Source organism: Rhamphochromis sp. 'chilingali' (assembly GCF_963969265.1).
Source record: "Rhamphochromis sp. 'chilingali' genome assembly, chromosome: 11".
NCBI lineage: Eukaryota > Metazoa > Chordata > Actinopteri > Cichliformes > Cichlidae > Rhamphochromis > Rhamphochromis sp. 'chilingali'.
The window spans coordinates 24,474,818-24,488,933 of NC_137938.1; the positions used below are offsets into that span (position 1 = coordinate 24,474,818).

General features: G+C 40.2%; 2 protein-coding genes across 2 annotated transcripts; both read left to right on the forward strand.

Moving 5' to 3' along the window:
- The first annotated feature begins 269 nt into the window (after positions 1 to 269).
- Positions 270 to 4,452, forward strand: m6pr (mannose-6-phosphate receptor (cation dependent)). Its single transcript, XM_080896404.1, has 7 exons — positions 270 to 606; positions 2,032 to 2,204; positions 2,369 to 2,532; positions 2,707 to 2,816; positions 3,180 to 3,328; positions 3,414 to 3,540; positions 3,660 to 4,452. Exons 1-7 carry the CDS (start codon positions 601 to 603, stop codon positions 3,780 to 3,782), a joined length of 852 nt encoding a protein of 283 aa, XP_080752530.1. The 5' UTR covers positions 270 to 600; the 3' UTR covers positions 3,783 to 4,452.
- A 2,456-nt stretch (positions 4,453 to 6,908) lies between these two features.
- Positions 6,909 to 13,678, forward strand: phc1 (polyhomeotic homolog 1). The gene is made up of 14 exons (XM_080896392.1): positions 6,909 to 7,065; positions 7,770 to 7,891; positions 8,026 to 8,139; positions 8,238 to 8,303; positions 8,648 to 8,791; positions 9,004 to 9,147; positions 9,256 to 10,014; positions 10,113 to 10,245; positions 10,349 to 10,527; positions 10,617 to 10,680; positions 10,768 to 10,855; positions 12,529 to 12,700; positions 12,906 to 13,137; positions 13,226 to 13,678. Exons 2-14 carry the CDS (start codon positions 7,775 to 7,777, stop codon positions 13,375 to 13,377), a joined length of 2,364 nt encoding a protein of 787 aa, XP_080752518.1. The 5' UTR covers positions 6,909 to 7,065; positions 7,770 to 7,774; the 3' UTR covers positions 13,378 to 13,678.
- Positions 13,679 to 14,116: the final 438 nt, after the last annotated feature.

Below are 14,116 nucleotides of genomic sequence, written 5' to 3' on the forward strand. Positions count from 1 at the left end.
GTTTTATTTTATGTATTAGTTATGCATTTATTTTATTGTATTTATATGTATTATGTATTTATTATTCATTTTTTTGTTTATCTTGTTTATTTACTTACGTATTTATTTTATTTATTATTGTATGTATTAATTTTTTTTGCCTGACATAGAAATACCATGAATGGTGACGCTGTGACTTAGCAAACCCTGTCAGCTGACGCGGGTGTGCGTGGCCTCAGCCGCCTTTCATTGGCTGAGTTTCATTTGGACTGTCACATGCGCGTGTTGCTCTGTTTGGTTTCACTTCCGCACTCCTTCACCGCTATCTCTAGCCTGTTAGCCTCTTGGGCACAGTTGAATGGAAAGCGTGTTATCTCTTCAGGGCAGAATTAAAAGGGCGGAAAACGTTGATTAAAAATAATAATATAAAACAGACTCCGCGCAGATGAAGTTTGTTTTATGCGCATATCTAAAGAGTCGACTAGTTGCTAATTGAGTCAACCAGGAAGCGACGTTAGCGTGAGGAAGCTCAGAGCAACTGTTTAAACTGTCAGCTTGTATGATAAACTGTTAGATTTCTCACAAAGAAGATTTCCCCGCTGATTCGCCGTGACGGAAATCATGAAGGTAGGTGTGCAATCCAGGCCAAAGCAGCATCTTTGTCAGAGAAATTATAAACGGACTGTTTTCTCATCAGTAAAACTTATTGCCTCGTGCAAATAGAAGCAGACATTTTGGATGCATACTTTCTTTTCAGGAAAGACTTGCAAACATCGCCTTTCACAACTGAATTTCCTATATCGTTATTGTCTTTTAGTTTAGTGCTATGTTTTATGTCTTTAAATTTTTAAATGAATAGGAAAGTGGGCGTCTCTTTACTCCCCTCTCTTTGTTCAGGAAGCATGTGAAAGGTGCTTCATATTCAAAGTTTAACCACTGAAGCTTTGAGTATTCCCTTGTTTTACCTATTTTTATGAACTGTGGTGTTAAAAAACGCAAACGGTTTGTGGAATAATGCATTAAATGTAAGTACCTGATAACTGAGGTACTTTGTGTTAATGCAAAAACCTGCAACCTGTAACAAGGTGTCAAAAGCATGAGAACTGCCACAGATTCATTTTAATGTACACATTAAACTAACATAACAGGTTCATTGTGTTTTGAAGTGTCAGACGATTATCAAAAAAAGTGCTGCTAAATATTTAGATTTTTTTCTAGATAGCAGTCTTAAAACCCAAAAGAATTCAGCTGAATATAACAGATGATGAATATTCAAATTAAATGAGTAAATATTTGTTTTTAAATTTTTTAAATATATTTCTTTTTCTAGTTTTCTGTCATATGACTATGACATTACCCAATAACTGTTTCAGCTCTTAAAGGGATAGCTACCACACTGCAGTTGTTTCTGCTTCTTATTTGGTTGCTCCCTTTAGAGGTCGCCACAGCACATCTGCTTTCAGCTTAAGCTACCTTTATCTTCTGTCACATGCATGTCCTCCTTCACGACATGCATGAATCTACCCTGTGATTTTCCTCTTTTCTCCTGGCTGGCAGCTCCATATGAATCTAAAATCCCTCCTCTGCACATCACAACCTTGTCTCTCAAACTATCTTTCTAGACCGCTCTACGTCCGCCGTCCCTCGGATGTACTCATTTCTAATCCTGTCCCTTCTGATCACTCTGACTGAAGATCTTAGCATCTTCAGCTCTGCTACCTCCTGTGTGCCTGCTATTTTAGACCCACTGTCTCCTTTACCATCTCACTATAATCATGTAAGCCTTCCCGTTCAATCTTGCTGCTATCCTTCAGTTACAAATTACCCCTGATGCTCATCTCCACTGCCTTTGTATGGTTGACCGCAAGTATTTCAATAATGCCACCGTTTATATTACTGTAATGTAAATGGTATGAAACAGTCTTGCATTAGACAGTTTGTATGGTCTCACAATAAACGTAATCCTACTAACATGAAACAAATAGCAAGCAATCACAATTGAGAATTGCCCATTTTGATTGTTTTTTCTTTATCATCTAACATCTGTTCCAGGTGTTCAGTAGCTGCAGAGGAATCTCGTTCCTCATGTGGATCATGGCATTTCATCTGGTCCTCTCTGTGAGTGGGGTGTATAGTGTGAAGAGCACCAAAGACTGCAAACTGTTATCTCACAGTCCATTACAGCAGAAAGTTCTGGAGCGACTAGAGCCGCTCGTAGGAAAGAAGTAAGGAATGAGTCACTTGTGTACCAGCGTATTCAGTGCTTGTTAGGAGATGAGATGTTTTTGGAATCCCTGTTGTGTTTAATAATATAATTTTATGTTAAAGGAAGAATCTATATGGGCCATGTTTATTTAAATTTTCTCTGGGATTTGTTCTTTTTTGACAGCTTTACAGCTGAGGACAAGGCTTCGAACGAGAGCTACACATATGTGTTCCAGTTATGTGGGGATGCAGGGGGTGCTCCCAATGCTGGGGTTATTCAAGTGGACAAGAAATTACAGAAGACAACAGTGATTGGCAAATACACGCATACACAGGCCATTGGAGGAAGTAAGACTATGCAAAATCCGAAAAACATTCTCTTATTAGTTCAGACATGACCGTAAGGGCATGTGCGTGAATCTTAACTGTATTGGAAACTGATAAATAATTCATAATTGCATCATAGCCTGAGGCCAACTCTGAGGAGTAGAAATCTAAATCTTATCAAACGTGTCCTTTCAGGTGACTGGGTGATGCTGATCTACACAAATGGTGAAAAATACGATGCACACTGCAATAAGGAAGAAAGGAAAGCCATCATTATGATCTCTTGCGACAGGAATGTAAAAGTGGTAAATGAAATGTGCAAAGCTTCTAGCCGAGCAGATTTGAGTTTGAGGAAAAAAACAGAAACAAAAAGCAGTCAGCTGCAGCCGTGGCGGCATGTTGCATCAGGTCTGTGAAAATGAAATTTGATCCATGAGGACGCTCTGAATAATGTTTCCGTGAAGCTCAAGGCTTTCCAGACACCTGAAACCAAGCAAGGATATTTACAGTAGAGTGACGAAGACGTTTAATACAGTGGAACACAGAATGAGCCTATTTGTATTAAACAGTAGAGTTATTGAAATAAAAACATGTTATACACATGTTGCATGTTTAGAAAGTTGCACAAAGACACTTTGTATACACCTGTGTTTCACTCTCTCTCCCAGAGTAAGCTGGAGGTGGGTCTGGAGGAGAGGGAAAAGGAGGAAAACTGTTTCTATCTGTTTGAGTTGGACACCAGTTCAGTGTGTCCTGTAATTGAGTCCAAGCTCAGCACTGGCTCCATTATCAGCACTGGCTCCATTATTCTCATCATGTATGTAAAGTCATCTGTTAATTTAATGAATGTGAGAGCTTGTGATATTACAGATGATCAATAATCATAACCTCTCACATTTCAGTGGTTTCTCTCTTCTGGCTGTTTACCTTGTTGGAGGTTTCCTCTACCAGCGGGTGATCGTTGGAGCTAAAGGGGTGGAGCAATTCCCCAATTATGCTTTTTGGGTGGAGTTTGGAAACCTGGCAGCGGTAAGCTAAATCTAATTGATGAACACCGTCAGTGAAAGGTCAGAGTCTGATGAAATAAAAATAAATAAATAAATAAATAAGGACAATTGTTTTTGTTTTTTTCTTCGCTGTGCTTACAGGATGGATGTGACTTTGTGTGCCGGTCGCGCAAGCGAGAGGAATCGCCAGCTTACAGGGGAGAGGCTACAGACAATTTACAGGAAGAGCCAGAGGAGAGAGATGACCAGTTGCTGCCTATGTGACCTTAGTATGTTGGGACTAAAATCTTCACTGTGTGATGCAGTTTAATCGGTTACAGCTTATCAGGCTGCTTGTAGACACAAGTCTGTTTTCTTGTGGGGGGGTTGTGAGTGAATTACGTCAGTACTTGCTAATTCTGTGTTTATTCCAGACTTGTGCCTAGGGCAAAAAAAAATCTTTCATCTCCCTGTCACACAGGAGGGCATGTTACTCATAGGGCTGATGATCATGTCCACACTTTTTACACCGTACGTTTCAAACAGTTGTTTGATGTCAGACAAATGAGTGATTCCTTCAAGAAAGCTATTTCACAATAAAGACTCTTCTGTGAAAATCTGGCAGAAAAGGGAGAATTTGAAGAATCATATTTCTATCTTGTGTCAGCTAAATGCCACATTGTGTACAGTTCTTTTCTGCTAAACGAATGCTTTATTTTTTTTCTCAGATGTTGTTGGTTTGTCACGAGCAGAGGGGTGTACTGAAAAGCAAATTCAATATAATTGGTGGGGTTGTGTTAGCTGGCTTGATAAAAGCCTAGAAGCCCCGATAAGAGATAAGGGTTACAATGGTGGTTATCAGTTTTCTTCATTAACTCAGGCTTTCTGCTTCATGCTCTGTGCAGTTTTAGATGCGTCATTTAACTCTTTGACTTTACAAAATCGATCATTTGAGCTCCGTCTAATCAGGTGATACAGATCTATAAATAACATGCAACACTGCAGCTGCAAAGGAAACGAGAGTAATGCTGCCGAAAATCTTTAATCTTGTGAAGTCACGATCATTACACGCACACTTATCAGTAAATGAAATAGTTTACCTCATAATATATTTATTTCACCTCTGCTGTTGATTTCTAATGTGACAAATTACAGCTCTTAAACTTTAACACACTCCCACAGCCTAAAGAAAGCATCACTTCAGTTTGTCGTCACTTGTAAGATAAATTACTTTTATTCATTCAGAATTCTTGGTGTAACAGTTCTAAACTTTGTTCCAGTAGGTGGAATTCTAGCAGATTAGGACCAAAAATAAAGACATTTATAAAAGAAAAATTGAATATTCCAGTTAGAATCTGCAGTGCTGTTTTAGAAGTGTCTCAACAGGTTTTATATTCTGGATAAATGACATTCCTACAGCAGAGAATCTGTATTGCAGCTAAAGCTTACTGTAAATAAGAGAATCAGTGAAAATGTGGCTCTTCAGTTCAATTACAAACCGAAAGGCTGCGCAGGACCAGGCTACGTGTATGACAGTAGTTAAGATGCTAAAAAGAGAGTGAATGAAAGCCCAACATACCTCGCTAACCCATTAATCTGGCTTCATAGTACACCCCTCTGTGTTTATTTGGGTTGAGCTTGCTTAATGTTCACAGGCATACAAATAAATGTGTGTGCAGTTTAAACAGTTATTGTTTAGGTTAAAAAGTCAGGTTTGTAACATGTGAATGTAAATGTTTAAGTACAGGGACTGTACTTACAGCCTTACCACACATTTAGAAATCAGTGCAAACAAACCAAAGTTGAACTGAATTTGATTTTTAGCTGGGCGTCGTCCTTTCTCACATGTTGCAGAGAAGCTTAGTGCTAAGATCCCAGTCAGAAGGTCGGCTGCTTGACTGAAATCTGAGCTCCACGGTTTAATTTTTGTCAGAGGTCAGTGGTGCTGACGCAATACCAATGAAATTTGTGGTGAGGAGCAAAGCATCCAACTAAAATTCAAAATTAAATTCACTTAATGTATCTTTTGTCATTTAAATGTGATGAGAATTTGAAGGCAATTATATCTGAATTCTGCTATTTATACTTATTCAGAAATTGTCTTCTGTGCTTTTTCATGAAATAATCAAATATAAAGGAATATTTACATTTTAATAATCACAAAACAGTTTAATAATGAACATTATAGTGCTTAAACGCTGACCTGCTTCTTGATGTGGTGAAATTGACCCAAAGCGCAGAAACAGTGCTACATGTACCCACCTTACTACTATAGACTCATGTTCAGGCTGCAGTAGGAGATACATACGGCAGCAATGAGGGTACTTCATTTTCAGTACTCTAGTTGTAAAAATGTTACACTTTTAAACTTGGGATTTATAATATTTTTACATAAACCTAAACATCAGTGCTGCTAAGGACTGAACCAGGCTTTTTTTTTTTTGAACAGGACATGAATGTTATTTTTCTATTAATTATCATTGAGTTACTACTTGTATTCACTGTGAGCACTGATATTTGGTCTTTTTCGCTTTTGTGTTAACACTGAATTTTCTTTGCTTAGTTCACTGGTCTGAGGTTTCATATGATTAATGTTATGTTTGGCTAAAAGTTGACACAAGTCACAAATCTTTGTTTTTTTTTCTGATTCTATTAAAAAGAAATGATAAAACTAGTTTATGCTGTGATAACTCCATAAACCTATGTGCACTCATCTTTTAGGATTTGATGGAATAAATTAGGTTATATTAGAAATAATGGATTATATAAACAAATGCATTCATAAACTAGAATAGTCATAAACCTTGTATTAAATTAGGTGCAATTAAGCGCTTATAGTGATAAACTGTTGTTAACTAACATGGAGAAAGAGGCTCAGACATGACCAATGTTTATTCTTGAGCACACATCTTTTAGCAGCTTTCTTGTAATTTTTAAGTAGCCTTCAGGAATAGTCCTCCAGGCTTCTTGAAGACATTCAAAACTCTTCTTTAGGTGTTGGGTAATTTTTGCTCCGTTGTCAAAATAATCCCGCACTCCTTCAGTAAAATTGAGGTCCAGGCTATGGGGAGGTATGTTTTCACTGTACTGACAGTGTTTCTGGGAACACTGTGAAGATTTAGGCTAGGCGTCTTTTTATGCTTGAATCACTAAAAGGTTAGTGTATGACTCCTAGAAAATATAAAGAAATGAAGAGTGTCTTTTGCAGAATACTGTAGTTATCAAAAGTACTTCTATTCATTACAAAGGTTAGCTCGCTGTAAGTTTTTAAAAAACATATAAAAACTAATTGCATAAATCCCAGTTTGTTTGCCAAAGTACACAAATAGATTTCGATGCAGTTTACACACTGAAACAGTAGGTGGCTCCGTCCGTCTGTTAACAACGGTTTACAGTCTTCCAGAATATCCAAAAAAGAAGAAGAAGGAGGGGAAAAGAACTGCTTTGTGAGGGGCGGGGTTTTGTTGGAGGCAAAAAACCTAGAAATCCCTGTCGTTGTTGGCAGCTACAACCAATATCCGAAAAAGAACTCAATTTAACTGTGAAAAGGACGGAAAGCCAAGAAGAGGTAGACACAAACGGACACCGAAAGGCATTAAGCTCTGACATGTAGCAGCAGTAATAGTCAGCTAGCTGCTTGCTTTCTCTCTGCAGAAAACAGATAGCATTGCTAATTAGTTAGCCTCTGTTTATGTTTTTTAGTTAGGTGTTTGCGTCAAACAAACGACTCATCTACTTTCATTTTTCTATATATGCATTCGGAGTTTTGCTGCACACGGGAATGCATTTTTTAAACTATGGTATACTGTACTAGTGTCGAGAGATCGTTAAACCTGTGTAATCCTTTGTAGTTAGCCATCGCTGGATAGCTAGCTTCCTTTGCTATTTTCAACTTTTCCTCCATGTTGGTCTTTCTTTCCTACCCATCTATCATCTTGACAACAGGCCTGCTGTAGAAAATACCACAATGCTCCTGCTTGCCACGATAGTAAAAACTCGTGATATGCCCACAAGAGCGAATAATCTGCTGCACTTTAAAAACATAAACAATCAATTGGAAACTTTGAGGGTGCAGTCCAACAAAGGACGTTTAATAATCCGCCTTTGTTTATATTTAGTGACTAATCATTTCATTTGTCGTCTATTAATTATTTTTTTCTTTATTTTTCTCTGTACCCACAGTGAGAAATAGCAAATACACCATATAGATCGTTTATAGTTAAAACTGTTGACACAGCTACTTCTGATGATTGGCCTTTTCGTTTTGAGCAGTAAACATGGATGCAGGTGAAGACCAAAATACAGGCACCAACAATGGAAATTCTCAGACAAGTGGCAATTCTCATGCACCACAGATAGCCCGCATGTCTCTGTATGAGAGACAGGCTGTACAGGTGAGTGATTGTGTCCAAATGTTAACAAAACGAATGCTTTACATGTTACAATAACAGTACCATTTAAATTAAAAAATGAAAAACAAACTTTTGAATTGGTATTAGCCAAATAAGTATGTATGTGTTTTTTTTAGGCTCTGCAAGCTCTGCAAAGACAGCCTAATGCTGCTCAGTACTTCCAGCAGCTCATGCTGCAGCAGCAGATCGCAAATAGTGCTCAGTTCCACAACTTAGCTGCTGTGCAACAGGTATGACAAGAATATACATGCACAACAACAAGAAAAAGACTAAAATAAAAACAAACAGACATGTCCCAATCAAACCTTTTCATGTCTCTTTAAAACAGGCCACACTTGCTGCTAGTCGCCAGTCCAATACTCCAAGTAACAGCATCTCCCAAGTGCCCACCACTGTAAGTTTTTGTAAATTATTATTTAATTATATCTTACAGATAATTAGAAAGATTTGAATCTTCTTTCAGCTGCACCCTTTAGGGGTTGCCACAACGGATCATTTATGTTCATCACAGTTTATCCCTTGCTTCCTCTTTTGTAACACCAACAATCTGCATGTCCTCCTTCACTACATCCACGAACCTTCTCTCTGATTTTCCTCTATTCGTCTTACTTACCAGCTCTATATTCAGTATTCTTTGTCCAATATATCCACTATCAATCCTCTGTACATGTTCAAAACACCTCAGCCTTGGCTCTCTTAAAGTTTGAGTTAAAATATAAATATGTGTGTGCCTTCCAGGTCAATCTAAGCACCACCTCTGCGGGAGGGACTATGTCCAGTCCTCGTCCTCATGGTCCAGCCACCTCTGCAACCAAAACTGCTATCAACCAGTCAGTGCTGCTGGGTGGAAACTCAGCAGGACCGGGACAGATGTATCTTAGAGTGGGTTAAAACTGATTATCCACAAAATCTATTAAATGCATATACTTTGAATTAATTTATGTAACATATTGTTATGATATAGTAAGAACGGTTGGAAACCTTTGTGTAAAATTCACACTGACAATCCAGAGAAAATGCAGGGAAATCATTAAATCTTTCTTGCAGTCATTAAGAGAAATAAAGGTTGACCATCTCTGCTGTTTCCCACATAGGTCAACCGTTCTCAGCTCATCTTCATGCCTGGTGGCCCAGCAACTGCTACTGTTGCAGCAGTTGCTCAAACTCAGCCCCAGCAGCAGCAGCAACAGCACGAAGTTGCTTCTACCGGTGCTAGCACCCAGTCTGACAATGATCAGGTTTGTGTGCTTTTACCAAATGCTCTAGCCATGTAATCTTGAAGAAATGGTTGTGAAGGAAGAACTATTTAAATTTGATCACACGCTGCTCCTTTCTTCATCTCTCAGGTGCAGAACCTTGCCTTACACTGTGCTTCCACAACCAAAGCAGTTGCTGTTAAATCTGAGCTTCCAGAAAGGAAAGATGCTTCTGGTTTTCCTCTTGGTCAGCAGCAGCAACAGCAACAGAGTTTCCCACAGACAGTTCAGCAGCAACAAGTGCAACCACAACAGCAACAACAAATTGCCAAGAGCAGCTTTACACAACAGTCTGCCACAAATCCACTGACTGTAAAGACTGGAAATCAGGCTGCCATGACTGTAACTCCTACTTCTTCTGTAGCTTCTTCATCCACTTCCTCTCCAGGACTCCCTCTCTCCCAACTCCTCCTGACCCCCTCTGCTGCACCGGTGATCCTAGTACCCACGTCAAATGTTCCTACCTCCACCCAGGGCTACCCTATTGGCTCAGTAGCACCAAAGGCAAATGTTAACACTCAAACTCTGGTGGTGCAACCCCTGCAACAGTCCAGCACTAATGTAGACAAAGGTCCTGTTCCAATACAGCCCAAGACAGTTCAGGGACACCGTTTACCGTTGCAGCTGCCCCCTCGACACCCACCGCCCATTCTCCCAGCTCCACCTAGCAATAATCAGTCCACTGCTGCAGGTCACAACCCTCCTCACATCCCTGTCCAGCTTGTGGGAGCCAGGCAGGGCGTAGCAGGAAATATGCAAGCTGTGGCCCTGGCACAGGCACGAAATAGCACAGCCCAGGAAAGTCCATCTGGTGGGAATGTTGGCACGGTCTCCAGCAACAGTACTATGGTAAGATCAAAGGATTTACTGCTTGGGTTAGGTGTAGGGAGAGACGTCTTTGTACAAGGGATTGTAACAAGGCTTTTTCCCCCCCCACATGCTGTTAGACAAAAGCTCCTCTTGGCTCTCTCAAGAGGAAATATGACTGTGATGGCCTGAATGAGATGACAGAATCTTCAGACTCAGCACCCATGAAAGACTCGGCTCCTCCTTTATCTCCCGCACCTACAAAGGACTCAGGTACGTCAGCTTGTCTTCTCCAATTCATGCATAAAACGTTTGTAGAACGTCTTCAAAATTCTCACTGTAAGCTCATTATTTTTTCTTTTTCATGATTCACCAGCTCCTCCTTCAGAAGCTGCCTTCTCATCTCCTCCCACGCTTTCTTTGCCTCTCCCATTGTCAAGAGTAGGGCACGGGGACAAAGACAGAGCACCTGTTCCCCAGGCTGTCGTCAAACCACAAGTTCTCACTCATGTTATCGAGGGCTTTGTGATTCAGGAGGGAGCTGAGCCCTTCCCTGTAAGTGTGATAATACATGCACAGTCAGATAATGAATGTTAAGGTTACCATGAGAAAAAAAAAAGTGTCTTACTAGCTTGATGTGACAGGTTGCTCGGCTTCCCAAAGACGGAGATTTTGCCCTGGTTGGCTGCACAGAAAATGGACCTCCATGTAAGTGGTGGTTTATTATTCATTAAGTATGGTAGCTTTAAGCTGTGTTTATGGTCAGTAGTGTAAAGTCTTTCTTTCCCTACTCAGTGTTGAAGTGTGAATACTGTGGGAACCTTGCTCCAGCCAGCCAGTTCAGAGGATCAAAGAGGTTCTGTACTAATACTTGCGCCAAAAGGTACAGTTTTGTTTCTGTTTCAGCTTACATACACATTATGTGTTGTTTTGTTCCTTCTTAATTAGCCATAAAAGCTCAGAGGTTCAAAGGACATTCATATCTTATTAGGAAAACAGCTAAAGCCTTTGCAGTTTAAGCCACTGACTGCAGTATTTGGTTAGAACAGAGGTTCCCAAAGTGTGGGGCGTGCCCCCACGGGGGGGGGCGCAGAGCCATTGCAGGGGGCGGCACGATATGAGGAAAAAAAAGACTGCTTGCACACTGGTAGCATAATGGAGAGGTTTTTGACGGGGCTCCCACACAAACGCAAAGCAGGAGATGAAGCTTCGCCAAATTTGGCTTCACCTGCACAAGTTCCAAGGTAGGTCTCCCCTGCAGAATTGGTTTTCCCTGCGTCGGGAGCACGCGCTGGGCTCTCCAAATCACGGACAAACAGTATCCCACATTCTTGATTTTAAGTTCACAAACACTTCTTATAATAACTAACTACTCCTGACATTTTGGAGATGTTAGCTCTTCATACAGTAAAGTTACAGTGGGATACAAATAATATCAGGCTGATCCTGCCATAATTTGTTCCCCCCGTCCAAATCATGGACAAACAGTATCCCACAGTTGTTTATGTTTTTAAACTCATTTTGCACAGACGGGCATTTTTTGAAAAATGTATCGAAGATGTTTCTTGTAAAACAAAGGGGGGTCTAGCACTGGGTTAGAACATGCAAGCTCTGAAGAGTGAAATTCAAAGCAAAGAAACAATGTGCTTACAGTGAGTTTGAATTATTTGGAGGGTATTTTTGCATTTATTTGCTTTAAAAATGCTTTAAAAAGAGAGCAAGTTTCTTACTATGTTCTGGCCTATCTAGTTGAAGCTGCCATCTGCAGGTCTTGTCTAAGGGCTAAAATAAGCAAATTTAACCACTTACACTGAAGTTTGAAGCTAGCACACTAGCTAACAGGGTGGCACGACCGATTAAAGCAAATGATGAAAGTAGACAGATTCAAAGGAGGTGGAAGTACTTCTTTATCTAGGGCTCACGTAGCCCTTTGTCAGAGACAGTCTCTGCCATTTTAAAAATCCTGTAATTAGCATTGTAATTTTGAATCTACACAGCTGCAGAGCCACAGAGCCAGAGAACAAAAGCTTGAGAAAGTTAGTGTAGTAGAAAGTGATGTACATCTTTGAAATATTTTTTCAGCTAAATCTCAAATTGATGGGGCTTTGAATGCAGTTTCCAATTTGCCACTATGGCACAGATAAAGCTGTTTCATGTTCGGGCTTGTGAGAAATGCTGTGCAAGAACAAAAATATTCTGCTTTAACATCAGGAAGCTTTTTTCTTTTTTAATTCAGGCAGTAGCTTTTATACTCAGGCTGTTGTGAGTTGGCGCCATGGTGGCCTACTCTTATCTGAAAACATTTTTCTTGACAGAAAGATGGCTAAAAAATATGTTCATCGATTTGCTGTTAATTGGCTTTATTTGAGAAGATTAAGCAAGATATGTGTGCTGAAGACATCTGATCCTTAATGTGATTTTTATTTTACCCGTTTCGTTAAATGTGAAACTAAGTTTGACCCCCTTTTTAGACAATAGTAACACTGGAAATTTACTCAGGGGAGGCAAACAAACAAGAATGTCTCTCTCAGTGCTGACTTTGCTTTTCATTTGCAGGTATAATGTAAGCTGCAGCCAGCACTACAAATCCAGCAGAGGGAGAACAGCTGCAGGGCTGGCACCAAATCCAGCACCCACAGAGAGCACTGCTAGGCGTAGGGGCTCCACTCGCAGGAGCAGTTCTAATATCACCTCTAATAAAATATCAACCAAGCATCTACCTGTCAAGGTAACACCTGTAGGTTTTAAAGGATGTCTCGTGTGTTTTCTGTTGTTAACAGTCTTAAAAACAAAACAAAAATCAAGGCCATTATGTTTGAAAACTAACATTCACAGCTGTTTTTGGAAATCCTTTTTTCTTTTTTGTCCTGCAACATAATAATAGTATAAAAATGCTGCTGATTGTAGTTCAATGTCTGCTGTTTTGGGTGCAGTTTAACTCAGAGTCCAGTCGTTCAGATGAAGTATCCAGCGATGGCGAAGAAGACGATTCTCCTTCACTGTCTCCGAGTTCTTCCCGCTCCTGCTCAAGAGCCGAGCACAGCGCTCTTCAGTCTGACAGCTCAGCTCCTGGAAGTCTTCCACTAGAGGGGGCTAGCTTCCTGTCTTCGACTCCTTCCCAGTGGAGCGTGGACGAAGTCTACAGGTTTATCTCCTCACTTCAAGGTTGGTGGTCCATCTGATTACAGTTCACTCGTCACATGTTGTTTCTCTTTATTGTCTCCTGCATTAACCGAGTCTCTTGGTCGATCAGGTTGTGAGGAGCTGGCTGCCCAGTTTCAGTCTCAGGAAATAGACGGGCAGGCGCTGCTGCTTTTGCGTGAGGACCATCTCATCTCCACCATGAACATCAAGCTGGGTCCCGCTCTCAAGATCTGTGCCTCCATCAACAGCCTGCGTGAGTAATGCTGCCAGAAGGACTCCAGGATTGTGTTCTCATAGCCAACTTCTCACTGAAATCAACACTTGGACTCTTAAAAAAAAAAAGACTGAGAACTTTGGGATTAATGAAGATGCTCCATCGGTCTTGTAGAGACAAGAAGATGGCGAGTTTACTTTCAGGACACTGAATGTGCAGAAGACATGAATGCATATGTGTGAGTGGTTCGTGAGAAGTCCAGTATACATGTCAGTAGTGTTTTTCTTTTGTTTTTTTTCTGTCACTGTGAGTAGAGGCGTTTTTACGCGTGGAAGGAGAAACTGCAAATCAGACAGCATAGCGACATCGGTGCTAGGACAGTTCACCACTTGGGTGCAAAAAAAAAAAAAAAGAACCTTGCCTTCTTGTTGTATTTCAATCGGTGCTTTAACTTTAGCGACGTGATTAGCAACAGTCCATTACGTTGATATTTCCGTTCTTTTTGTAGTTAAGCTTATAGTTTGCCATAGATGTTCCATCCAGGCTCCAATCATATCACGGAAAAGACACAGAAAGCCTGGGCTTTTTAAATTAGGTTATTAAAACAGTTATTGAAAGTTTAGTTTTGTATCTTTTCCATTTTATACTACAAACAAAATTATTTTTTCATGGATACTGTAGTTTTAGTGGCTTTAATCAACCTAACTACCTGAAAATAGGTTTTCCTCATGGTTTGCTCTTTCAACAACTGGAAGCGCTCTCTGTGCGTGTATGCAGTACTACCAA

Coding starts and splice junctions, on each gene's coding strand:
- phc1 (XM_080896392.1), top strand. CDS start 7,775: ATGGATGCAGGTGAAGACCAAAATACAGGCACCAACAATGGAAATTCT. Junction 8,304..8,647: donor TCTCCCAAGTGCCCACCACT/GTAAGTTTTTGT, acceptor TGTGCCTTCCAG/GTCAATCTAAGCACCACCTC. Junction 10,528..10,616: donor AGGGAGCTGAGCCCTTCCCT/GTAAGTGTGATA, acceptor TTGATGTGACAG/GTTGCTCGGCTTCCCAAAGA.
- m6pr (XM_080896404.1), top strand. Junction 2,817..3,179: donor GCGACAGGAATGTAAAAGTG/GTAAATGAAATG, acceptor TCTCTCTCCCAG/AGTAAGCTGGAGGTGGGTCT. Junction 3,541..3,659: donor AGTTTGGAAACCTGGCAGCG/GTAAGCTAAATC, acceptor CTGTGCTTACAG/GATGGATGTGACTTTGTGTG.